This window comes from Limanda limanda, chromosome 18 (assembly GCF_963576545.1).
Source record: "Limanda limanda chromosome 18, fLimLim1.1, whole genome shotgun sequence".
Lineage (NCBI taxonomy): Eukaryota > Metazoa > Chordata > Actinopteri > Pleuronectiformes > Pleuronectidae > Limanda > Limanda limanda.
Window position 1 is genome coordinate 13,605,605 of NC_083653.1, and position 27,975 is coordinate 13,633,579.

The 27,975-nt window shown below is 42.7% G+C and overlaps 2 protein-coding genes across 2 annotated transcripts; one reads left to right on the forward strand and one right to left on the reverse strand.

Moving 5' to 3' along the window:
- The first annotated feature begins 97 nt into the window (after positions 1-97).
- On the forward strand, positions 98-3,615 carry LOC133024897 (protein LEG1 homolog). Its single transcript, XM_061092059.1, has 9 exons — positions 98-115; positions 588-975; positions 1,178-1,264; positions 1,380-1,453; positions 1,590-1,694; positions 2,127-2,245; positions 2,595-2,736; positions 2,844-2,940; positions 3,045-3,615. The coding sequence occupies exons 1-9, from the start codon at positions 98-100 to the stop codon at positions 3,194-3,196; spliced, it is 1,182 nt and encodes a 393-aa protein (XP_060948042.1). The 3' UTR covers positions 3,197-3,615.
- A 1,047-nt stretch (positions 3,616-4,662) lies between these two features.
- dpf3 (double PHD fingers 3) lies at positions 4,663-27,932 on the reverse strand. The gene is made up of 12 exons (XM_061091720.1): positions 27,862-27,932; positions 19,831-19,991; positions 18,624-18,731; positions 16,061-16,194; positions 15,156-15,251; positions 14,599-14,668; positions 14,056-14,097; positions 12,273-12,410; positions 12,030-12,158; positions 8,533-8,645; positions 7,539-7,620; positions 4,663-7,388 (listed from the first exon to the last, which is right to left on the reverse strand). Exons 1-12 carry the CDS (start codon positions 27,891-27,893, stop codon positions 7,321-7,323), a joined length of 1,173 nt encoding a protein of 390 aa, XP_060947703.1. The 5' UTR covers positions 27,894-27,932; the 3' UTR covers positions 4,663-7,320.
- Positions 27,933-27,975: the final 43 nt, after the last annotated feature.

Genomic DNA, 27,975 nt, shown 5'->3' on the forward strand with positions numbered 1-27,975 from the left:
CAAGTATGCTGTACACAAGTGTGTCATTATTTGCTTTTTGAACATACATTTACGTGTCACGTTTATAATTTCTGTTGGTAGTAGGTTCCATGACTTCATGGCTCTGTATCCCACAGTGCGTTTAAGAAAATTGGTATTAACTCTGGGGAGTGAAAACCTTCCTTCTATTGGTCGTCTAGTGGCATAGTTATGTGAGGCTACATTGTTATTTAGTTGCCTATCCCGATCTGCTGGTGTTTTAGACTGTTATCTTGATCATACAACATGAATCACATTTAAAGCCTCGTCCTTTTGCTGATCACCTCTCAATTTAAATGTAATTTTTGATTTGTGTGTTAATAACATTAGATGTGACAAAACCTCCATTCAACTTATCAAGACCTGGTGATAGTTCTTCGTTCATCTTCACATCATAGTGATCCTTTTCTCTTTGTATTTGTATGTTCACAATGGGGGCCCTCTGTTTCCAAGTATTTCAAAAAGTATTGAGCTGTAGGTCTTATCTGAGTGTGAGGGTCCAGTGAACCACATGTCACTTTGGCTGATGTGTGTGTGTGTGTTGTTAAATAATCTGAGTGTCAACGCAGAGTATAAAAGCTGTGCATCTCTTTGTTGACTCTCAGTCCAGAGTACTAGCTCTTGACTCCATCTCTCTCTGCGCCGTGCCTTCCTCAGTCATGCAGCCTCTGACGGCCCTCGGCCTCCTCCTGGCGTGCGCCGCGTCCCTCGGCAGCTCTGCCGTCATCTTGGAAAATGGCATGCCCATCCTGTGGGCGCACACGGCCGGCCAACTCACAGACCTGCCGATAGAGAATGGCGTCCTGACCCCTGACCCCTGGCACTATCTTCACCGTATGAGCCTTTATCGGCTGCTGATTGCTGCTACAGACCCGTTTATGGGATGCATGGGGACAAACGCTACAGACAGCCCTTTCTGGGGACTGCCACTGCAGTTTGGATGGATGCTCACGTCAGGTAAGCTGCAAGTTATGTTCTTTCTCTCAAAGAAAAATACAATAATCCTTCCCTGGAAAGTTAAATAAGAAAAATTGGGTTCAGAATTTGTCTACTTTTCCAAAATGAACACCAGTATAAAGAGCGCTGTTTAGAACTCTCAAGATGTCAGAAGTCTAAGTGAGTGAACTCAAGCTGATGATGTAATGTTGTGTGACCGTAGGGCGTCTGGCAGACCCGACCGGCGCTTCAACCTGCGGCCTGCAAACAGGAGACACCATGTGCATCTCTACTCAGAGTTGGTGGGCCTGTAAGTGTAACATTCACTCACTCACTCACTCAAACACACAAACACACTCACTCACACACACACACACACACACACACACAGAGCAAACACAAACTACCCCTTTGCCTCTCTCCAGGTCAGAACTACTTTGTCTCAGTGCTGCCCTTCCTCTCTGCTGCACATCAAGGCTTCATGGGACCTGGACTTCAGGTACTTGAAATCAACAACATAAAAAGCTGCACTCATGGGATATCTGCTGTTATTTCTATGTCCTCACATGCATATGAACACACTTAATGACGAGGAGAATGATTTTTTTTTTTAACGTATAAGCTCTGATCATTAGGTCAAGATGCAGCAGCCTGCTGGGGCCGAGGACCTTTGCACCACCTACGCCGACTGCTCAGCTCGCTTCCCTGAGGTCATGCCTAAGTGGGATGCCTTTTTCCAGGTATGTGAAAATTGCACTGCAGCAGGGTTTGACTTTGAACTGAGGAGGGGGGGGGGGAGTCATTCATTTCAACTTTGACTCAGTATTTCAAACGCTCAAACTCAGCAGTGCAAAAACAAATAGACCACTACCTCAATCCATTTCCAAGCAGGTAAACATTGTTGATGTCAATGAGTTCAGTCAATACAACAAATCCAGATTCAGCTCCATTTAATCTAGTTTCACTGAAAGTAAATTAAACACACACACACACACACACACACACACACACACACACTCACCAATATGCTACAAATGCATCGTATAAGCCAAAAATTTGGGTTTTCTAAGCTTCTGCATTGTCCTCTGTTTCAACCTGTCTCATCTGTGTCCCTAAACACTATGATGGCTTTGTACTGGTGCACCATAGTGACTCTCTGTGTGTGTTTGAAGGGTCTCAAGGATGCGTCCGAGTCTCCTCTGCCCGACATTGAGAAGAAAGACGCTTTGCTCGGCCTCTACTGGGCGGCTCAAATGGCTTCATCTCATGCCTCCTCAGTTTGTAATGCCAGGTAAATCAAGCAGTCATCCATCTTTACATCCATCCATCCATTTGTCCATTTGTCCATTCATCTGTCCATCCATTTGTCCGTCTGTCCGTCCATACAATGATCCATTTATCTGTCAATCGGTCTGTCAACGTTTTTATTTTTTTACTCAAGTTCGTATCTTAATGTTGTGTGAATGTTTTCACCTCTTATATCAATCTGGGCATCTTTGTGTTTTCACTACGACAACAAGTGTTTCTAAGTCAGACAATGACAGACAATGTTATGAATTTTCTCATCTAGCCCTCAGTAAGGGGAGGAATAATTTCCTTAACATGTCTTATGTTGACCTCCTGTTCTCTCCATCCTTCAGGCAGAGCCACTACTCCTCCACGGAGGTGTACTTTGCTCAGTGCTGGCTCAACGCAGCAGAGTACATAGCATCAGCATATTTCCAGTCCAATTTGGACAGATCGGCGATGTTCATGAACCCTCTGCCAGGTCGAATCTTACAGGTACAAACTTCCAACATGTTCCACCCATTGATTTCCAAACCGTTTCTTACAGCTTGTATACTCGTATTTATTTGTTTGTCTTCCCTGTCCTGTTTGTGTGTGTGTAGGTCAACGACGTTGCACCTAACATCCCCGATCTGTCTGATGAGGAGAACCACACACTGTCTGTCTTCTCCTGGATGCAGAACATCAACAATCTTCTCGGTGGGGTGGACACACACACACACACACACGTTTCATAACATATGTTTTTTATATTGGCTTTTGTGTGAGCTTTTGAAGATTCTCATGCTGATGTTGTCTGCCAGGTGGTACACTGGTGCGCATGTGGGGAAAGGCCATGTGCTCGAGGAGCACCAGAGAGAGAGGCAAGGATATGCTGGAGCAGGTCCTCCTGAATCCCAGCTACGCCACCGGCTCCTTCCTGTCCATCGTCACCGGGATGGCGACCAGTTGCTGAGACAAAAAGGCCAAAACACACCAACAGAGAGAGAGAGAAAACTCCAGTTACAATCACAAGTCAATACTTTCCCCCCATGTGAAAGTTATAGACATGCTATAATAAATCTGAAGTCATGCATATAGGACGATTGTATTGATTACTGTAAAACTCGGAGACAAGACAACATGTAATACAAAAAGACACAACTGGCCTTAAGCTGTAAAGCAGGTATTCCTCAGTCTGTATCGCATATTCATGTCATGTCCCAGTAGATCATCAATAATCCCTTACTTTCACTCTCATTATAAAACAAATGTTTTTTAAACGATCTTGTCACTTAATTTAACCCTGTGGTAAATGTTATAATCAGCTAATAGAAAACTGTGTGAGTGGTACATAAATGCAGTACTTGAATAAAATTTTGATTTTAATTTCAATTTCGTTTATTTATTTTTTCTTTAACAAATCACATTCAATACTTTGTAAAGATAGTTATCATGTAAGATATTAAATACAGGAAATGAGTTTGTAGTGGAGTATTTAATGTTGTGCAGTGTAGTTTGGTACACGCAACATAAATACAAAATACATGGATGAAATATTATCTGTGGGGTGTGGAAGCAACAAGTAATGTCTCACATGAAAAACAACCTGCACATAAGACAAAACTTAAAATAAAAAAACATACCAATACTTTAATACAGGTTAAGTTAGAACAAACAATTTAATTGGACATAAATGTATTATAACGGGAAAAAATTACCCTGCAGTACGTGAACTTTTACTTCTGAATATTCCGTCCATCATCAGCTGATGGGTTTAAATGTTATTAATTTATGCTGTCAGGTCTGACAGAGACTTGATGTCACAACAACGTTATGTATTCAAACTATTTAATTTATAAAAATGTATTCATGTATTTATCAGTCTAGGCAATGATCACTGTCAAGTTGACAGTAAAATTCAGTACATCTAACATCCAATATGTCATCTGGAGCTCTACCCCAGTCCAATAACGTCCCCTAGTGGCCATACGATGTAAACACAAACATAACTTTTCCAGAAATGCAAAGTGATGTGTTTTTTAAAGAATACTTATAAGCCTTTTCTCGTCATAAAGTTGTGGAAAATATCTGTAGCCACTGGATTAGCTGAACAGTTTTTCTGTCATGTGCTTGTGATCTGAAGGTTTAACGCGTTTGTATTGCTGTTGGAGTTAATGTAGATCAGACAGAGACACAGCAGCCATGTCATTTGGGGGAAATGACGGCTTATCTGCCCTGATCTGAATGATTCATATCAGAAATACAAATCTTGACCAGAACCATACACACACATTCAGTTAGACAGCATTAGGCTTGAAAAGAAACAGAAGCACTGTAAATACTGTAGTATTTCTGTTAATATATCTGAAAGGCAAGAACTGTGGAAAGTTCCAGTCCATCGAGGCCAGGCGAGGAAACAAACGATTGAAAAGTGTTTTAATTCGGCACCAAACATTTACTTTAACAAAATACAACATACATTTTGAATCACTGTAGGTGATGGCATCAAATAAGAGTGAAGGAAGGAAGACACACAGGGTCATTATGCCTGCAATGGAAAAACACAATACAAAAAAAAAAGAACCTCTGTATGTTATGAACACCATATATCTAAGCTCATGATTGTCGGTGGAAAAGCAAGATCAAATACAAATTCACAATAGCAAAACACACAAATGCAGAATTTGGTATCCTGTCAAGGCTTACACACCATGTGTACGATACGGATGTTTATGAGCAAACATGTTTTTATGGGATGTTTTGAGTTAGTGCTACCAAATGTTTGCACATTACAAAAACAAAACATTGAACCGATGAAGATTTTTATTTTATGGTAAAAACAGCAGAATGAAAATGGAAAAAACTGTAAAAATATTATAACATTAACTGTGCCAACTTCCAGATACAACACACCAGTAAATACTGCCTCCTCAGGACATGGAGGGCCTCCTCCAAACACTGATGAATGGAGATTGAATGAATGAACACATGTTGAACTGATGAATTTACAGCAGTGGTTCCCAAACCGTGGCGTGGGGCCCTTTGGAGGGGCGAATAGGACCCGGGTGGAATGTGCAAAGGTGAAGAGCCTTTTTTCACAGCACAGGATTTTACCTGCCCAACACAAGTGTAACTAACTACATCATGAAACTAACAATATAAATAGTCAAAAAAAGTTATGTTTTCCTCTGCATTTGTTGTTTGTCTTAAAACAGGATTTTGCAAAAACTTGATGGAAGGATGTGGTGTGGGTCAGGGGACAACCCACTAAATCTTATCGCACATCCAGATCAAGTTGTGGAGGAAAATCTTTTCATTTCCTTTAACAGTGCGAGTTTTTGCAACATGTTCCCTAATTTCTCTGAGAATAATTCACAGATATTGAAATTCAAGCATATTTAGGGGGGCTAATGTCTGCGATTGTGTGCAGTTTGTTTGCAGATTCATATAAAAATCCAGATCTGGTGAATTTAAATGTGGTTTAGTGTTGGGCCTCCGCAGAGGTATGCACATTACTGAGGGTTCTTCTGGTTCCACATGCTGAAGCTGTGTAAACGATGCACTTGCAGTCTTTGGTAGACAAAGAGTCTGGAAAACTAGACTTTTTTTTTGTGACTTTTGTAAAAACCAAAAAACCCAAGTCAGAAGAAAGGATTAATTAGCATGTCTATGTGCTCTTCTATGAAATAAACTAGTTGTAATCTAATTACTTCCAACCCTCCAAACGACTTGATGTGGTGTTACGGGTTACAAAAACTAAATTTCAGCACTGGAACATTAACTTTATTGGAGCCAAGGTTTTATGATATGACAAACAGTGAAAAGGCTCTTGTTTTTTCATTCAAACAAAAGAAACTCGTGAAAAAGCAGAGAAAATATAGTTAATCTTCATATCATTATTTCAATACATTTCTTATTTTGTCACCAGTATTGTTACCAGATGACAGAAATGCTTCTAATGTGCAAGTTTGCTTGTGGTGGGTTAAAGGCCATATAAGCTTTTTGTTGTCCATAGGGTGCGTGACAGTAAAAGTCTGGGAACCACTGATTTACAGTAATCATGATCTTCATAACAGTAACATTGGTGCACTATCCGCAACGCATGAATACATGTTTCATTCTATTTAAAGACAGGTTAAATCTTGTGTAAAGTGTTACATGTGAGCACCGTGGTATCCTAGTAACTACAAGGATACAGAAAACAGACGCGGATAAAAAATGTCAACACAATCCGTAAGGAGTGACAGTCGAGGCCGCTTCGACGCCGCGTTTCCCCTCAGCATTGGACATAAATTCCGCCCGGGTTGACAAATACTGTGTAAGACGGCATAACCAACACTGAGTCTGTCCAGATATAAGGACATTTACTGTAGGAATGTCACCGTAAAGTTTAAACACAAGAGAGGGGCCGGAGCTGGATTTAAACAAACATCAGTCAAAACCCACTCAAGTTCCCCCACTGTAGAGTCCGAGCAGCGAGGGAGGCAAGTGAAACAGCTTAAATACTCTGAGAGAAACGTCATCTAAATTATACTCCAATGCATTTAAATCGGGGGGGTGGGGGACGACATCCAGAGAATTCAGATGTTTGCTTTTAAATGAATAAACACAGCTCAGCCACAATATTAAAACAGGGCACTTGTTCAGATGATGGTAAGAATCAGTTGTGCGATTTACAAAATACTTTCACTTTTCATCGATCATTTCACCCTGTTTTCTTAAATTGTGGCCGATTTGTGTATCCACCTTTTTTTTAACTCTTGCTTGGGATTCTTGCTGTCTGCTGATTGCCGAGTGGGGAGGTAGAGGGATGACTGAATGGCATGTTCGCTGACTTATGGTCGAGATCGCGTGGCGTGATGGCGTTCGCATCTGGCGTGTTGCTGTGGCTTCATGAGAGGTAGAGGATGCCTGCGCCTCACACAGGAAACTGCCCTGAGCCTGCTAATGCACTGGAGTGTGTGTGTGTGTGTGTGTCTGTGTCTGTGTGTGTGTTTGATATGAGATAAAGCTTCTGCTTATGTGTGGGCAGTTATATGTGTGTAGACAAATATATGTCTTGTGTATGTGCGTGTCAAGAAATGGTCGAGGACGTTGTTATGCTTCTCCATAGGCTGAGGCCTTGTCCTTTAACAGGTCCAGACACACGTGACAGCTCCAGCTCCCTGTGGAGAGAGAGAGGGAGAGAGAGAGAGAGAGAGAGAGAGACTGAGATCCAATGTCTTTTCCATATATAGCCTCTGTTTGTAGCTTCTCTCAAATCTACAGCTCTTAAACAGTCGCTGTCCACCTATGTATAGTAAAACCTGTTATACCTTCCGGAGGCTGATGCATTGGAGGCTTCAGGCAGTACATGTGGTATCCTCTGTCGCAGTCATCGCAGAACAGCAGCTGGTCCTACACAGGCAGCACACAATCAAAAACCATAAATAATATATGAAATGTGCACAGGGGGCCAAACAAGTCCTAGTGTTATTCTTAAACCAGACACGAGGCAGCTAAAGGAGCTTCCAAGAGTCCTGCATCCTGTACACAGGGCTGTTGCAACAGGGGTAGGTGAAGCAGGAAACTGCCTGGGCCCCCCGAGCTGAAAGGGGGCAGTGGGCCCCCCCAGAGAACGATTGAATGAATTAGTCCACAGCAATGAGGTTTTTTAGAGAAATCTGAGAGCCCCCTTAAATTCTGTGATTGGCTATGTACAGGAGACTGCAATGACACAATGGTCAGAAACCCCCAACCGGCCCCCATGTCACTGAAGTCACATGGGTCTAGTTCAGTGTAGGGCCCCCCAGATCACTTTTGCCCTCAAAGCCTCTTTAAACATCCCGACCTGGACACTAGAACAGACCTGAAAGATATGTTTATTGGCAAAGGACCAAACATTATCCAACTTTTTTTGCAATGTCCTTTTCATAAATATTTACACCATTATCAATCAAATATATTTTTATCACTTTTACTGCCCTGTCAATCAGTCGTATGAATCTTGAACTTATGTGGCTTCTACGATTAATATCATAAATGATACTACAGCTTTTACTCAAAAGAAAATACGTTATTGAGTCAGTCATCGAATCGTAGAAATGGAATGAAACAGAAAAACCATTTCGCTTCTAGTATCAAAATATCAGCCTGGCATAAATTCGTAGTTGTATTGCCTGTGACAGGCTGAACGCTGGCTGTGGAAAGGTCACAGCATTAAAAGAAAAACTCATCAAATTTAATCCAGATCACAGGAAATTCAAACCCTAGTAATAACCTCCCAACACTGGCATCCCATACAAAGCCTTTCCCCCTCGCTATACATACATCGTTCTCTGAGGTTCCACAGAGGCTGCAGGACTTGCACTCGATGCACTGCCACTGGTACGTCCTCACCGCCTGCATCATGTTGTCGGTGAACTGCAGGCACGTTGGGTGACCTACAAAAGGGATGGAACGAGAACAGTGATGAGGGAAGGAATGAAAGTGTTTACAAAGCAATGTCAGTGGTGTTTCCTTATGTAGCCGTTTGTAGACGTTTGCCAGAAGTCCGACTTGACGGCCACACATTTACATCATGCATAAAAAGCTTATTTATATAATCTGCAGCTGTATCTGTTGGCTTCAGGCTTTCAGGACTTGTTTTTCTAGATTAATGAAAATGAATAAATACTCTTTCTGCTATGCCAAGAGTTTGTCATTAGATTCTAAAGCTGTGATTAGTTTAGAATATCTTTTAAAGACAATCATTTTGGTTGTACGTTATTGGAAGGATATTTTCTCCTGGTTGAGATGAATAGGAGAGACCCAGAAAACACAATTTCTCCCTTGATTAAGAAAACACAAAGTATTGTCAGCCGCAAGTGTCAACCCACACAGTGTGGACAGTCCTTAGAGATGGATGGCTTTCAATATCAAAGTCAATCTTGCCCCAAAATACAAGTGATGATACTGCATGACTTGGAAAACAAACAAGTGGTTGTGTGTGTATATGTGTGGATGTGAGTGTGTGAGTGTTTTGTCATCTTCCCTAAAAATGTAAACACATACTGTAGCAGCCGATTGTCAAACAGATAAAAGTATCAAATCAAACTTCAAATTATACTAATCAAAGGGCCACTGTTGCACCATGGGTTGTGGTGTACGCGGATGGGAAAAACATAATGTCCAAACAGATGTCCAGTTTCAACAAAAAGCGTGGTTTATTTAACCACACAGCGAGCAAACAAAGAACAAAGAAAATTCCTGTGCCTCTCCCGCTCCGGTAAAAAACCATTTGCCCACCCAGGTGCATGCTGGTCCCTTACCGACAGCCTACCTATATAACTTCAGGTGCCCCCCTACCGTGCCCAAATGAAACAAAACACAAATAATAAACAAGAAACACCTAAAGTAAACAAATAATAAACTAGAATACTAATAGAAATCTAATCATAATGAAATCAAGCAAATTGACTGAGAATAACCAAAAACTAAATACTCACTAAACAAAATAATAAACTAAACAGCACTAAGTACTACAACTAAATAAATAGCTCCAACACATACATTTTATATCCTCATCATTCAGAGCTATTGTCAACACCTTTGATAGCCTCCCTCGATTTGCGGTACCGTCAGCATCTCATGATCACTGTTAGCTCCCCCACCCCGGTATCAATGGGATATCAATGAGCCGTGAATGAGCCACAATCACGGATGAGATGATTTAAATCGAGACTGGGAAAGCAGCCAGAAACGATGAACACTCCCTATCAGCCTCCGATGAGTGAATAAACGTGACCTTAGGAGAATTTGATGCAGAGCTGTTTAAGCGCTTCCTCAAATAGTCTCTAAAATCAAACCGGGGGAATTAAAGCTGGGAAGTAATAGATTAATAGATGTGATCTTATTGGATAGCACTTAGCTGCAGGCAATTTGACAATAAGTATTTCCACTCACCATCGAAGTCCTTGAACAAGAGAGGAGCAATTGAGTGCAGAGTTGGCTCTTACCTCTGGGCAACCTGTCCTCTTTAGCCAATGGAGAGACTCAACAGTCCAGGTTCATCCCTCCCTTAGTGGCCAGTCATGTAATTTACTCCAGCATGCCAGCTATCAAACTTTATAGTCCAGAATTAATGAGGACGGAGCCAGTGGAGTTTAACCTATGATCTTGATAAGCTGAGTCGAGTGTAAGAAGTTAGCTTTTTTTATGAAAAATGGAAAATGTCTAAAAAGTGGTAAAAAAGTAACTATATCCATGACAGAAAAGGTTTTCAAGAAGCATTGGGCTTTATGCATGAACAAAAGACTTTAGAATAATCCTGTGTCTTCAAGGTGAGCCACTGTAGTCCAGTCTGTGCCTTCAGCCGTCAGCTTTCCCCAAAGAAAAGGTTTAATCAGGAAAGGATTTTAATTTCGCCACGAGGTCCGACTAGTCAAGATGTCCTGATATCAGCTGTCAGCCACTGCATCATCATCTTCTGATAAAAAAATGTCTTCCAGCTCTGCTTCTTCAAAGCCATGAAAAGTGGAGGCCTCGCTGTCTGACGCCGTGCAGAACAATTCTTCGAGAGCACTCATCTTCCTCCCATCCTTCTTCGCTCCTCTTCCTCCAGCTGACATGAAAACATCAGTGTCAGAGCAACACAGACAAGGCCACACACTCTTACCGCAGCAAGAACAACATCGCACTCGCTGAAATGTGTACTCTGCTCTTGGTCGAGTTGATTTGAAAAAAAAGGCTTCGCTGAGATTTCCAGCAAGTGTGGCTTTGACTATAGTCTGAGAAAAAAAAACGGGGAAAGGAAACAAAAAAAAAAGCAGCCAACTGTGCAATATGGTGATGCATGAAAACTGAGCAACCAAAGAGTGAAGCTAGGCCGTCAAAAAGGAGAGGACCTGGCTGATGGATGAGGTGGACATGGAGAAGCATGCACGATGGAAGCAAGCAGCGGAGACTAAGGATGGATAACTATTTTAAATGGAAAGTTTCAAAGAGTTCCATGAGTAGGCTCTCAACTGTCAGGGTCTAGAAGGCTCATTGATAACCCATTGAAAAGACACTGTAACAACGCTAAAGGTCGAGCTAGACTGTGTAATAGAAGCATATTTATAATGTATATGCCATAATATGTACATTTATTGATGCAGCAACTTAAACTGCATTGGATTAACACCTTTATGTCCATGCAGCAAAGATAAACATCGCAAGGAAGCGAAGAATACACATGAATAACAGATTGTGGGTAAAAGGAGGTAAAGAGAAAATAAAAATGAGAAATGCAGTAGACACAAATTAAAGAAAAGAAACCTGGTAAATAACTTTCCTATCCCCCCTAGGGAAAGGGGAGATGAAAAGATTGATGTCACTTTAATGTTTGCATGCTAAATATTGCGACAGGTGAGGGTTAGCTTAGACTATTTTAGCCTTATCTTAACCTATCTAAAGACTGGAAACAGGGGAAACCACTAGAGGTCGCTAAATTCTACACAACCTTCAAATAGTGAGATTCAGAGGTGATGTTAGATGTGTTTGATGCCTTTGGAGACTTCCAGGCCAGCTGTCTCCCCATTTCCAGTCTTTATGCTAAGCTAAACTAAACCAACTATCCCCAGCCATGGGAGTGGTATCAGTTTTTCCACCTAACTCTTGGTAATAAATCATATTAGTGTATTTTCCAACATAGTGAACTATTATAATTATAAGTGGTATCGTCACTCGTACGCCATTCTTTTCAGTACACAAGTTTGGTTGGCAGGAAAACAAAGTTATTACCTGTGGTCGAAATGCCGACGTCAACAAAGAACCAGAAGTTCTAATGGGAAAAGTGTGGGACTCACCGGAGCGTCCACAGTCAGAGCAGGACACCAGCTCCTCGGCCTGGCCCGTCTTTCTGTTGGAGTCCTGATCTCCCAGGCAGAAGTCGCAGTAGTCGTTGGGGATGATGGAACCGTCTGCGGCCTTCTGAGCTGTCGGCAAGAACAGACAAGGATATATTAGCTGTTGAAAGTTTTCGGACACCATGAGGACATTCTAGCGAGCGTTTAACAGAAAGCCTCTTTGACCCTTGTGTAGCGTCTTACGTTTGTGGTTGTCTGCGCTCCGTGGAGGAGATGGACTCATCTCTGGTTCTTTCTCCTCCTCGCCCTCCTCCTCCGCCAGGTGAGTGTGGGTGTAGTGGTAGCTCAGGCCGGGCCGGTTCTTGTAGCGCTTCCCACAGACTAAAGATAAGACATCACAGATCCATTAGAAAGGTGCAAAGCCTTGAGAGGAGCGAGTACAGTGGACTTCAGAGTCTGCTCAGAATCAGCTTTCCAATGCTGGCCAATGAAAACGATAACGATTTTGTGCAAGGTGTCGAACAAAAAGTTAGCAACTTCAACTCAAGTAAAATCAAGTATACAATTTGATTATAACTGCCCCAATGTGTCCACGCCAAGCTGATGTAGTTTGTCCCATTCAGGTATATTAACAGGGTAGAAGTACTTCCCGCCTCAGCTGTGAACATATGACCTGACTTACTGAGTAACTGCATTGCTAAATAAATTTGTGCTGTTGAAACTCATCAAAAGCTGGAATGTCACCAAGACAGAAAACATGCAGTATTTCTGTACATGTATATATTTTTTTATATAATATTACATTGAGTGATTTTGTGGAAGTGAATGTCAACTGCTTGACAACGCTTGCCCTGGGTGTTAATGAGAAAGAAGAGTTGTTTTTTTAAATTGTCGATTTTGCAAAATTGGAGAGAAAACATTAAGGTAGAGATTTTAAAACTGGTGGAATAAAGTGGGATGTAATGAGCGTAGTTGACCTAATGACTTAAGTCCATCAGTCTATTCTCTCTAACATTCAAACATGAATATCAATTTAATATTCGTTTAGCAAATCATGTTAACACCATAATCAAAATAATGTCGTATTCGGAATAAGGTCAATAGTTGGATTATTGGTGTCCATATAAACATAAACATATATCCACGGTTAGACAATCAAACGACGGACATGAATAAAAGCTGGAGACCACTGGGATTTGTCAGATAAATACTTACTGTGTGTTACAAAAATGGACACAACAAGGTGTACGAAAAATATCAGCTTTGACTATTTTAGCAGTGACTTCTTTGGTTAGTTTTGCTTTCTGTTTCCACTGCTGTGGGTTAATTTTACTCCGTTGTTACTGCATTATGGTATCGTCACTATAATATAATTTATACAAAAAGAAAATTAAAAAGCACCTTGTTTGCTAAAACAAAACTACCCTGACAATATATCTAGTCTAACACTGCACTTGATTGTAGAATTGTTGAGCACAGTAGAGCTGTAGCCATTGTAGAAGTTTCTCATTATCCATCTGATGCTTTAAATGTGGTGCTATAAAGCCATTCCTGGGTCATCTTGAGTTAGTGTGACCAAATATCACCAGGCTGGAAAGCTGTACATCTGTTTATTACTTAACATCTGTCGCTCCTCCTTCCCAATTTCATAGGAATTGTAATTTTTCCGAAAGATAACACTTCTACAATGGCTACATATGTGGATCACATCACAGCTATAGAGTGAACTAAGAAGCATGCATCCCTCAGCGGGCAATAAGCCAGAGCTCCTGCTGAAGCATCATTTGGTGCATGCCTTGCGATGAGCAAGCATTAAGGCACATGGAGAAGCGTTAGTGTCATGCAATGCTTGCATTGTAGGAGGGGATGCCTGTTCTAGCATAAAGCATTTAAAAAGCATTAGATATCTGTAAAGGGTTAGCATTCAGTAAGCCATTCCCACAGCAAATACCTATGAGCAAAAACGCCAATCATAAAGAGTTCATGGAGACCCCTAGAGAGACAAGATGGCGACAGGGTCAGATACCTTCTTCAGCCTTTTTTGAGTTATGCTTTTGTTTGTGTCTATCTGGAACAGAGAAGACACAAAAGCAAACGATAAAGGAAAGACAGAACAAGACACAAAATGAGGACGAGATTCATTTGGTTGCGGCTCAGTCAGTGTGGCTGTCTCTGACTGCGTCCCCATGGCAATCCCTTCCCGGAGGGATTTATCCGAGTACGTAAGTGGCATGCTAGTCAGGTCTGGATTAACAGCAGACTCTTTCTTCATGCTGCAGAGGACTGCTCTTAGAAACAGAGGAGGAGAGGGGCTATCATTGGAAGGAGAGAGAAAATGACTTGTCTGATAGGTTTGCTGAACAATGCGGAGCAGGCATGTAGAGGAAGGTTTCCTGAAAATACACCATCAAGAAATTAGGTTAAGATAATAAAGACCCAGACCTAAGGAGAGTATCTCCACTACCTTGAGCATTAGGAGACACAGTGATTGTAGACTCAAAAACAAACTCATGGCCTGAACACGTGATGGCAGATGAAGGACAAAGGGTCAAGTTCTCTTTTCTCTTACTGTCACAGACGTAAGGTTTGTCCTGGTCCTCGGTGTTGACGGGATCTGTTCTCCTGCGACTTGATCTGTTCTGAAATTAAACAACAGACATCTGATATTTAATCCTCCAACATTTGAGCATTAAAACACACATTTAGGATGATTAAACGCTGTAGCTCGCTGATGTTATTTAGCTGAAAGCACATATCCACAAATACAGGCTAATATCTATACATCTGCGTTTTCAATGTTGCTACGGATACACCTGGCATCCACAGTGCTCGAGCTTCTGAAACTGAGAAGTTTGGAAGAGCTGCTGACCCTGTTTTAATTTGAAATCTCCAGGGCTGCGTTAACCTCAGTTATCAGTGTAGAACGCCACATGGATAATAAATTGCAAGCGTTTCTGACCCTGTTGTCTTTGCTGTTATGCAGTTAAATTCTGCAGTTTACAATGATACAACTATTTGCATGCTTAGGAGACAAGCTATGTGTGTTAAGGAGATTATGTTATTGTTCTCTTTTATGCCACACACACACACACATATAAAATGTGTCCTTTTGTCTCTGGAACTTACTTTGCCTCTGTTTCTGTTCTTTCTCTTTGGAGTGTCCAGTTCAAAGTCGTCCTCATCATTGAAACCGTCCCCATTCTCGTCTGCATCCAGTACTCTCTGCAGGGAATGCACAGGACAGAGAGGGTTAGGCATGAACAGGTTAGAAAAGGAGGTGTAGAGTTCAACATGGAGGTATCAATGACTTTCCGACTGCCGTTGAGGGAAGTGGTGACAGTCATGAACTACAGCAGAGAAGAAGCTAAGGATCCAGTTCGACAGCAATTGTGCTTAGTGGTAAAAAAGAGAAAACAATTTCGAGGACAGGAAGAAAACTAGGTTAATTTTGTGTTTTGTGGCTAAATTACTGTTGACATAACACAACACTCATCAAGTCAAGGACCCATAGTGACATTATTCACTATCAAGCTATCAAGAAGTGGGTATTGGATCATCTCCTCAAATTTAACCATAACAAGATGAAACAACTCAACAAATGCCCTTAGAGCAGCAAATTTTACCTTAAAAACGAATTCTTTGTATGACCTTTGAGTTGGAGATAAAATAAGTGCTAATACTGTTTCTTCAAACTACAGAACATTGTATACTATGCTTTTAAGAAATCTATAATTTTCTATAAAAACCTTTTTGCCTTCTCCAATCAGTGTGCATACGGCATGGTAACTAGACCGTTAACTATTACACAACTTATGTCAAACGTCACACAATTTTAGAGTTATTTCCATACCTACTGTACTTTACCTACTTAAGGTCAAAGTGAGATCACTCTGGTGTCTTAAAGTTTAGACTTAAAACCAGAAGTGACTTTGGCTTTTCCAGTTACTTACTATCTGTTTTCATCTACTAAAAGAGAACACAAAGCACAACTCAACGATGTCAGATACACAAAAAAACATCCAATTGAATACCTGTATTTCCAGCAACGTCTCCTCCTCCTTACAGATGCTGTTCTTTTTCTCCAGCAGGCTGTCCCCCCTGAGAAGGGCCTCCAAGGCTGTGGCCTCCCCCGGGGGCACCTCCCGCTTTGGGGCAAGCTCAGCTTCTGAAGAGGACAAGAAAAAAAAAGGATTTGGTTTGGTAGGTGTGTGTGGGTGCAATATTGTGCATGTGCAGTCAAATTTACCACTCGTATCTAGTGTAATTTCTTTTTTCTAGTTTGCAGAGCATATAAAACAGATTGTTTAATACCACATATATACATATATATATATATATATATATATATACTTAATCTACAGAACCCTTGAGTAACCAGCTTTATGTAGAATCCCATGATGAGGACTTTTAAAGTTATCCTAAGTGGAGAGCACTTTCAAGTAGCTCAAGCTTGAGTCAACAAGATGCCAGTTTATCGTAGATGGAAGGCCAAAGCAAGACAAAGGTATGAGCATCAATGTGGACAGAGAGTAACTGTTCCTTCTGTTTTGGGTAATAAAGTTTAATAACAGTGACAAGGCAGCCTGCCAGGTTCAACATACAAAATAATAGGTGCACCTGGTGCTGAGTAATAAAGGAAATAATGACGCAAAATTAAAAAAACCTCGCTCGTAAGCCTGAATGATATCTCGCTCTCTCCTACAATCTGCTTTATCTTTCTTTCTCTCCCTCCCTCTTTTCATTTCCTCAGAGATGAACTTCCCGCCGCAACGCGTCTCTGTCCTCGTCTTTGAACTCTAATACCCGGATAAATACAGAATGAAAGCAGGGATGTGACAAGAAGGGTGGGGAGCGGATGAGCCGCGGCTGTAAGACACTCTTATTGAATACAGAGCTGCTGTAGCGCTTTGTCTCCTCTGCTCCCTCCTCTCCGCACCACACACACTACATGCCTCCTCCTTCACCTCTGCTCTCAACTGACACCCTCCCACCTCCTCCCTCCTCTTTTACACGAAAGCCCTCTTTCCTTTGCTTTCCCTCTCCCCCGTTTTCTTTGCCGTCCTCCTACCCATCCTTATTCCCCTTTAAACCCCCCCTCATCTCTCCTTTGACTCTCTGGGGCAAAACAGGGAGAGAGTAAGTGGAGCTGAATGTTCTGCTCTGCAAGTAATAAGCAAAAGAAACATCGTCCACTCCAGACACACGCACACACACAAACACACACAATGTATCTAAATTTCCATTTCCTCTTGATCTAAACGTCAGTCGACTGGCACCATCCTCGCCAACGTCACAAAAATGTGTGTGGACAGTTTCCCTCTGTGTTGTCTACCCTCATGCATTTGCCTGCACCCTTTCGAACCTCTGATTGCAATGAATGAGGAGTGGAGAGCAAAATGGCTGCTGAGGTACGGCCCCTGACTTGAGCTGTGACATGCAGAAGAAAAAAAAACAGAGGATCTACAAAAACAAGGAGTTGAATTTTGGTTTGAAACTCTTTCGAAGTTACCTCACGACAGAGCCTCTGCGTATCTTCACAGACACACACACACAGACGGACCTCTCTGCCCAGGAAGCATTAAATAAACATAAAGCATTTCCAAAAAGCCCGAGAGAGGAGCACTCGCATTCTTCTGTCGTGTTATGATAGATATCTGGGCCAAACTGCAGAATTGGATCTCAGAAAAACAAAACTGTAGACTTCTACATTTAAGGCTTTCCAGTATATACAGTTTTTCTAGGTTTCTCTCTAACTCTCTCTCTTTCTTTATGTGATTTGGCTGCTGGTTGGGTGCAGCTCTGGAGAGTTTCTTCTCCTTTCTTGTTTCCTGAAAATGACTCTGTCCTCTGCTTAAAGCTGTGGAGTATTAAATTGCGTCTGGGAGACGGCGGGGGGGTTGGGGGACAATGGTGTGGCAAAGCAGAAACAAAGGCCTGCCTATATGTCCCCCCCATATCAGGTTCCTGGGAGATTCCTTTGCTAAAATCCCCTGTTACACACACGTATGCATGCATGTATGCACAAACACGACACAGAGACACACACTTCAACCTCATAGGACTCCCTTACATTCTAATGGCACATGGATAAATGATTATAGAGGCCCAGCTAGGGTGCTTCTGTGCTTATAACGGAGAGCCAGAGTCATGTGTGGGGCTGTTTGTGTGCTTATGCATGTGCACTTCTGTGTATGTGTGTGTGTGTGTGTGTGTGTGTGTGTGTTTGTGTGTGTGTGCCTGCTGCCAGAGAACAGTGAGAGGAGGCATTGATTCAGGGGAGAGAATGAACCTAGAGACCTGGCGAGAGAGCCGGGCTAACCAAAGCCAGATGGTCAGATAGTGAGCATAAATGCCACTCAGCCTAAAGCTCTGTGCAGCTGTACGCCAGCACTGAGGGCACAAATGACACATATATGTGCGTTTTAGCGAACATAGCGTGAATGCAAAACACGAGAGGGCGCAGCGTATTTCATGGTCAGCACAGCTGAGGCCATGGCTTTTCACCGTGTATGCATGTCAATGTGCTGCTGGGCTGTGTGTGTGTGGCGTGTGTGTGTGTGTGTGGCGTGTGTGTGTGTGTGTTGTTTGTCTTACCTAGTCGAAGCTCACACAGGCGGAGCTGGGGATCCAGAGGAGGGTGGAGTCGCCTCTTCTTTCTCCAGCATCGAGCAGGGTAGGTATACATCTGTCCCGCTGCTTGGCCTTGATGCACACACACAAACACACACACACACATACAAACACATACGTACACAGGAAGACTTTTAACTACTATTGGCAAGCCCGTTTTAACAAAACCTTCACTGAAACTCCATACACACAAAAACAAAACTATCCCATTTTACATGTCCAGATTTCAGGCCAAAACTCAGTCTGATGGTTCACATATTCAGAAAAGTCCAACTTTTAAGGTCAGATTCCAGAAACAGTTTCCCACAAACATTTAGTAAACTATCACACATATAGAATCATTGTAGAAATGTCAACTCAAATTAACCATTGTAATAATTGCCAGTATTGAAGCAAACCAGGCTTCCTCTATTTTAATTGAACAGTTTGGCGCCTGCCCTTGTGTTCAATCCTTATCTACCATTAGTTTGAAAAAATACTTAGTTTTTTTTGAGTCCATGAGCAAAGAAACAAAGCCAAGGATAAGCAAGGGAGGCATAAAGCCATAATACATTCATATAATGTTAGGTCTGCCACAAAGTATAGGGTGTGGCCTGAAGGGCTTTGCATATGAGATGGAGAGCAAGCTATTTGTGTCCGGCTCTCAGTGAAGAGCAGATTCATTCCCTCCGGCCGTACAGGCGAGGCGACCCAGATGTGAAGAAATGGAATGCTGACTGCGTGTCTCAGGATAAGTCAGCACGTAGGTACAGTCATAAATCATCAAAAGCACAAGAGGAGTTGATTTGCTTTTTTGTAATTCAAGGAGGTCAATAATCCATCTTCTTTTGCTTATTCGCTTTCTGTCTGAGAGTAACATTAGAGGATTGATACCACACTCATGTCAGGTGTTTTACATTGGTTAGGATCCGAGAACCAGAAGGTTGGGTGTTCAATCTCTGGTTACTCCAGTTTGCATTCCAAAGTGTCCTTGGGCAATATGGGAAAGTGTATGAATGATGGGTAATAGAAAAAGTGCTTTATATAAAACTCATGGTTCTACAGACACACTGGCTCTAGAGTGGGCTTTTCCCTCTTTCATGTTTTCACCTCTAGATGCCACTAAATCAGACACACTGAATCTTTAATAAAAGAAGGAGTAACTCATTTCAGCGCTTGCTGTGTTTCTCACCTGGCTGGCGGTGGCGCTTTTCCATCCAGATGTAGCAGTTGTTCTGTGCAACGCCCGTTTGCGAGTCCAGGAAGGGCATGCGCACACTGCGCTCGGCACAGAGTCGGGCATTGTAGCTGCGGCAGTGTTCAATGGCCTCCTTATAGAACTGGTCACCCAGCCTGAACACAGAGAAACAAGAAGCAGGTAAACTATGAGGCAGACAGCCTCTCAGACAGAGGATAATCCTTTAATGTAACATGTCAGGCTAATTATCATTTACTACAACAGCTCTCCCATTCATTCAACATCTGAAGTAAAGTCAAATACATTTCTTTGTGGAACTCAAGTTACCCACTAAAGTATATTTCATAAGGATCCGAGCTTTATGCTGCAAGCAACTTTAATTTCTGCTTTCTGTGTCATGAAGTCCTATCAGCGAAATGTTGGCATTTTGTTTTGGATACTTAATAACAATAACATGTGACTGATGAGTGGTTATGGTCTGTCCACACAGCAGACACATTACGATTGACCAAGATGTGATCCATTAATAACCTCCTGAGTCCAGACGAGATTTCTGCAGCTGAGATAATCAGACACAGACAGAATGAACCAGGATTAGGCAGGGGGGGGGGGGGTTGAAAAGGTTAAATAAAAAAGGGAGAAAGGCTCTAGGATCTCTTGCTCTTGGGGATATTCTCTCTGTTGATGTGCACACACGTCCATCAGCCGGCCCAACATCCTGTCTCAACGACTCTGAGCAGAGATGGGTGCTCTGTGGATTCTCTGCACAGATATGTAAAGAATGCCAAGCTGGACAAAGACCAGCATTCTGGTCACACTGAATCTCACAAAGATGTGCAGTGTTTGGGAGCGGAGGGATAGCGGCGAGCTTGGAGGAAAAGGATGGGGGGAAGGGAGAAGGGTGAGAGGGCAGAGGGAACCAGGTGTTGCATGCAAAAGATGAAGGAGAGAGGGTGACATTGCAGGTACTTTACTTTGCAAAAAATGTGAATACAAAGAGGGAAAATGGAAACTCTGGACACATGCAGCACAGATCAAGGTCTGCTTCACGCTTGAAAGTGTGAATTGCACCTTTGCTTTGGCTGCTGCTACATTTAGACGAGGATCAGAGATGAATGGGAGATTTGTTGCTGGAGGTATAGGCGATGAGATGTGCTGGAGGAAAGGGGAACAGCACGTGGCTGTATGATTTAATAGGACTGTTCATCTACCTTGCATGGCATATTATTGGGAGAGGGGTTAAGTTTGTTATTTATAGTTTGGGGCTGACATCGGAGAGAGCCAGGTTAGTTGTTTCCCCCTGTTTCTTTAAACTAAACTAAACCAACTGTCTCCTGGCATCATACTGCACATGCAGTGGTATCTACAAATCTTCTCAACTCACTGTTAACAAAAAGCATGATTCCAGAAAACAACTGCTTTGGGTATAAATCTATTATCTTTTTGAGCGGATTAGAAGATGAATCAGGATTAGAAGAGAAATCATCCAAATCACTCATGTATTTATTCTGACAATTTATTGCAGTAGCGATAAATTGCATTTGCACAAGTAGAAACTAAAACTTCTGTTGGCTCTGTGTGCCACAGTTTATGTATAATGTCTGGTCTCAAACACGTGGCTGTTTCATACTGAGGGTTTTTTTTGCCAGGAGACTCTAAAGAAACGAGAAGTGCAGCTGGTGTTATTGGTGCTACATCTTTTTAAAGTATGACAAACCGGCTGTCACCGTGATTTAGTCATATCCAAATCTCCAGAAGAGACTGCCTGTCACATAACTTACATTCCCAGAGGTAAAGTGTTATTCCTGCTGTCACTCTTTGTTCCCTGAACTGAAGCATGTGTGCCTGTGTGTGTGTGTGTGTGTGTGTGTGTGTGTGTGTGTGTGTGTGTGTGTGTGTGTGTGTGTGTGTGTGTGTGTGTGTGTGTGTGTGTGTGTGTGTGAGGACCTATAAGCAGCTCTGTCTTCATCCGTCTTTCCCTATTTTCCTCCCTGTGTCATCCCATTCTGCCTGTAGGTTTCTGTCCCATTTCCAGCTATACAAAGTGCGAGTGTAACATCCTCCGGCAGCTTCATAAACTCTTACATAAGCAAATGTTAGCGTCTGCTTGTTTGCCTGCTGCGAATTTGTCTTTGTGGTATGTTCATGTGTTTGGGTCAGAGGGACCAACGACACACACACTGCATGCGTGTGCATATGCATGAGCGTGTATGACCATCTGTCTATGAGTGACATGTCGGCCCTTGGACATCTCACCCTAAACCCCTGACCCCATCCCCCTCTGAACTGGCCTCATCCATTAGACAGTGTGCTGTGCTCCTGTTTGTACCCATTAGTCCACCGTATGGCTGTTTGCAGTGATTTTGCTTATGTAAGTCGAGTTTTGCATGTCGGGGAACACATTCCTCCTGGTCAACAGCTTCCTGGATACTGATGGAATCTGCAGTTGCAATGAGGTTGTGTGCGTGTGTGTGTGTGTGTGTGTGTTTGCGCCTCCATGATTGTTTCAACTGCTCACATACTAACAAAGAGAAAGGCTCTGTGGTTGATGGTCACTCTTATCTAAACAGTTATGGGCCATTTCATCACCTAATGCTAATGGTTTCCAGGTCAATGTTTCCAGGTAAAAAGGATAGGAGAGGAAAGGAGAACAAAGCTCTTTCTGCATTTCAAACCTTCTGTTTGCTATTTGGACATCAGGAGGTACAACCAGACACTGTTTATTTTACTTAGGGAAATCACTGAGCTTCAGTACAGCAGGAGACCTTGAACTAAGTAATAAGTGCTAACTCTGTTGTAAGAAAAAGTATGAGGAAAGTGCTCCACACAGTACTTGCTAAGGTGTTAGGTGACGAGGTGCTCTCAGTAGAGATGAGTCTTCAAGAGGTTGTTGTGATTGCCTTGTGTACAAAGATAGCAGTGCTGGACGACATTCCTTGGAGGAAACGGAGTGGCCCTGAAGGAGCATAATGCTGTATGATTGAGTTCTTGTAGGTGGGTTCAGACCCAGACATCGATCTGTGCTGAATTTGATTCTGGAAGCCTTTGGTAGCCGGTGGAGTTTGATGAGTGACATGTGCTCTTTTAGCTGACTGAAGACCAGACATGCCGCTGCATTCTTCAACATTTGTACGTGTTTCACTGCAGGAGTTGAGAGGAAAGGCCTGTCGCAAAATATGACATGTAGGTTTCTTGTGGCCTCGGTTGAGATGAGGGATGAAGAGGAGATTTCGACATTGACGTCATGCAGGAGGAATTGCTTGGTTGGGATGACAGAGTTCAGTCTTAGAGAGGCTTGGTTGGAGGTGGCGTTCCCTCATCCATGCGGATTAGAGTCCAGCCTGTGAAGTCATCTGGCGAGAATGACAGGAAGAGTTGTCGTGTCATCTGCATAGCGGTGACTCGAGAAGCTATGCTGGCGGATAACTGGGCATTTAGATCGGATTTAAAACAAGAATGGGCCCATATGGTAGAGCAACGATAGCAGGATGTGGTGGTTCAGTATGTCAAAGAATCCTGATCCGATTCTGGTCCGGCAAGATAAGGGCGGACGACAAAGCTGCAGCTCTGGTGGTTTTTTAGAGCTCCTGTTCCAGGTAACAAAGACGTTTCAGTGGAGGGGCCACCTGAGGCCTGACTGATTTGGATCAAGGAGGGGCGTTCCATGAGAGGAATCCTGAATCCGAAAGAAACGCCCCTATCAGTAGCCTTAGATAAGAATGGATTCCCAACTTGAGGGAGAGGTATGAAGCTTAATTTGCACTGAACTTCAGGTGAACCAGTGGGGTCACAAACTTCCAAAGACCCAGATTAGTAGCAAAGAAGAGATTATGAATATTATGAAAAGTCAAACAAACACTTTTTGTTTGCCAGCTGTTGTTCCTCTCTCATCTGCCACATATCTCTGTCACTGTTTTACCACAGGTTCTGTTACTACTGACTAAATACAATAATTAATCACATAAAGAACTTTTACAAGTATGATAAATCAGTCATACTTCTCTCCACATTCATGCGCATCTCTTTACACTCCTACTTCATCAAGTTTCGAAAAGTTTAATGGGACGCCCCCTAGTTTCCTTTCACGCTTGATTATTTCATTTGTCAGTTGACAGAAAATTTAACTGGAAAAATTATTCTAATCATGTCGATGTAATGGTTTTCTTTTTGAAATATGAATGATGTGACATATATTGAAAATGTCACATTGAGCTCCATAACATTATAATGGGCATTAATTAAAACTGTATGACATTTTAGACGATCCAGTTAATTGAAAAAATAATGAGCAACCCTGCTTCACGTTCAATTTTATTTAGAAAAGAAATATGCATCACAGTTTCCAAATCAGGAGATGTTTAGTCAGTCATGCAAACCTCGCCACAGTTTCCCATATCACACCTTTGTCAATCACTTTAATGAGCTCTCTGCTAAAACAACATCTCAGTTGATGGCTGTGGTTATAGCATCAGCAAGACAATCATAAGCCCTTAGGAGGCTGTCAAATAAAGAGGAAGGTTTGACAGAATAATACAATTGGCCAAAAAAAATAGTCTCTTCAAGTTTTAATACTACATGAAAAATCTGACTTTTATGTTTCCGAACATAAAGTTGAAATACTAACGTCAGCCTCTGGTAATGTTGGATTTCCCTTCAACTGACACACATTACTTTTCACCGACCCACCTTTTCCTGTCAGGAACATTTTAAAAACACAACTAATAGTGTCGGGGAATGGTGTTGTTTTTAATCACAAGATGCATGGGCACAAGATAATGAGAGTAGCTAAAGTTTGGTCAGTCAGTTGGACCAGGAATAAGTGAGGGGCCCCAAAGGAAGTGCAGGGTTGGGCAACGGCACATGGGCACTGATAGGCGTCTTTGTGACATTTAGTAGGCAAAGCAGTGGGTGAAGCAGAGATGAGGGAGACACAGAGAGGGGGGAGAGGAGGAGGAGCAAAGGAGGCCGGGGAGGAGGGGTCCGACGTATCCTGGGGCACACGTGTTCCCTTTCAAACCCTGTCACACTCATTTTCTCTCCGACTCGCGGATGTGTGTAGGCCTGTGCACGAGCCCTTGTCCCGTGTGCAAACAGACACACAAAGCGAATGAAAGGGAAAGGTGCAGGGCGCAGTCAGAGAAGGGGAGGGGGGGCGGGAGAGAGAGAGGTAGAGCGAGCAGCTGAAGAGGAAAGGGTGGTGCAGAAGGGGAAACCCTGATTCAGATGCTGCTGTTGTGTTACTGTAGGGGGGGACGAGGGGAGGGGTGGGAGCCGAGGGCTGAACGATAACTCCACATTCAACTTAGCATGGGGGGTAACGTGGATCAACATGCAGTCACACCTCACATCGACACACACACAACACATAGGGAGAGACATGTGGCTGCCTTCTTAATAAAAAGAAAAGAAAAACCATGTTCCTGGACATTTAATTCCCCCTGCCTGGAAACCATTCCCCAACATTCCCATTCCCTCAGATAGACAAAGGCCAGGGTTCTGCCCCTGTGCTGAGGGTGTAGTATAAATGTATGCAGTAAATTCAGCCAGGCAGACCCCCACACACACCCCCCCACACTCACACACATACGCCCCACACACCCCAACCTCCATCACTCACTCACGCTCCCTCTCACGCACACTGGGGGAGGGGCGCGCCTTTGCACAAGCGGCCATGCATGTAACAAATATACACAATAAAAACACACAACCCCAAACACGTTGACCCCTCCTCCCTTGTCCGTGTAACCCCGATGATTTCGATCCTTTTGCAGACACGGTCAAACCAGTTTCTACCTGAGGTCTTTGGTTCACTGTAAATCCAAAGTTAATGAGAGAAATAGCTAAAAGGATATGTAATAGTATGCACATAAATACTCCCCTGCATATGAATTGAGCAGCTCATTTGAATACTTCTCATGTCAGCCCTTCATTAAGTCCCATCACACACGGCCTCTTATCACAAAGACGTCTTTGTGAAATCACAAAAAAAAAAGAACCAGAGCTTTAAATGAATCAAGTAAATATGTGAGTTTAAATCTGATTGAATGAGTCGAGGAAGCCAGACGTGTTTACTGCCAGCTGCTGATGGTTGCTATTCATCTTTCTTCGGAGCTGAGCGCTGGGCAGGCAGGAGAGGAGGGCCGGATCACTACCATGTCCTTATTGAGTGCACATGATTTACCGGCCACATCCTGGGGACCGATGACAAGCACGCCCCATTGTTTCAACCAGACAGTGAACTCACACAACTGCTCGGTCCGGAAAAAAGTGGACGGCAAACATCATTTCCCACTGCGTGTTACTTGATATTACCTCGTCCACTCCCACACTCTGGTGATTAGGACAAGCGCTTATGCGTGTCTGTGTGTTTTGGTGGGTGAAGTCACTGTTTTCTCCTTTTTTGTGTGTGTGTGTGTGTGTGTGTGTGTGTGTGCAGATATTGGATGGGAAGGAAGGGAAAGTCCTGCAATAGCCTATATGAAGGGCAGATGGGGGGGCTCCCTCCCTCCCTCCCTCCCTCCTTCCCTCCACCTCTCCCTCTGACCCTGCATCAGACTGTCTTTCTTTACCTCTCTGTCAACAGATGGACCCAGGAGAATACTGGGTCCATCAGTAATCTATAATCTGCTCTACATGCACAACTGCAGACAAAAACAAAGACAAACATACACACCTACAGACAGTCTCTACGGCAGCTTAATCCGGTTTGATGGAATACAGGAGATTACAGGATGTTTTTGTCTGATTTGTTTTCCATGCAAACAATGAGCTGTACAGTATATTTCCAGGAGGGAAAACCTGTATAATGGCACATCAATATGAAACTGCCTTGGCTGAAAGCAGATAGATGGTGTTACAGTCATTGACACCACTTCACATTTCGAAAATACAACTAAATAATTTAGCAAATAATAAGTCTGGACAAATCATGCTCTGTTTAAAACATTAATAATGAACACACCCACCAAACAGATCAAGCAAAGAGACCAACACGTATTAGGTCATAGAAACTGAGCTGGAAGTTAAGAATAAATCTCTTCTATTACTTTTATAGTGCACGAATAATTCATAATGTAACAAGGCAATTTGTTCGTATTCACAAGGCAAGTGAAATGATTCTGACCCCTTGTAAATGGTAAATGGTTTGTATTTATATAGAGCTTTTCTCGTCTTGATGACCACTCAAAGCGCTTTACAGTTCAGTTTTACCATTCATCCATTCACACAAACACAGTGCATCTATCAGCAGAGCTTGTAAACGTTACATCTTGGTTTATTTAACTGGTTTTAATGCGTTATTGAAGCCAACATATACTAAAAATAGCCTACAACATACTACAAGCTTGATCTTGATTTAGATACATGCATTGTGTGTAACCCCTTGACATCATGAAATCAACATAACGTTGTTTTCAGAGCATATGATGCATTCAGCTCTGAGGTAGATGCTCCTGGTAAATCCAAACGTGTGCATTCATTTACACTAACAACTGAAAGGGGGAGACTGCAGACCCATTACATCACCGGTCCACGCAGGTCTTCCATACATGAAAGGAGGTCAGTGCTGCATGATAATAATCTGCTCTGCGCTTTGTGTGTGTCCGTCTGACAGCCCGAGCCGTGCGCTGCGCCACCTCTCGTCCTGCGCATTGTGTGACGCTAATTGCGTGAAATTGTTTTATTCAAATTCGCACGTCTGGCGCGGACAAAGAGCCCCGCATGCAAACTTTTGCGTTTTCGTGCTGCAGAAACGTGCACGATGGCAACTTTCTGTCTGAGTGGAACCACGTCCGCGGGAGTGAATGGGGATGTTTACGCGCGGACTGGAGCCGAGTGCATGCTGTTGTTTGTACCCGACACAGTAAACAAGTACACACAACACACACTTACACACGCGTACACGCACGCAAAGGCTGTCCAGAGCAAGAGTGTTGATTTTCTGATACTAACGTGCAGCCGATTTAACCCTGTACTCCTCTTACGCTGAGCAGCCATTGCATGAAATATTGCCAAAGAATTACTTACGATTTGAGAGGATTATGAATGACAGCCGCCATTTTCCTGCAGGACTGTAACGTAATATTCCAAATCTCGGTATAGTTTGGGACCCTTGCGGAAAAAAAAGGAAAAACACCGGAG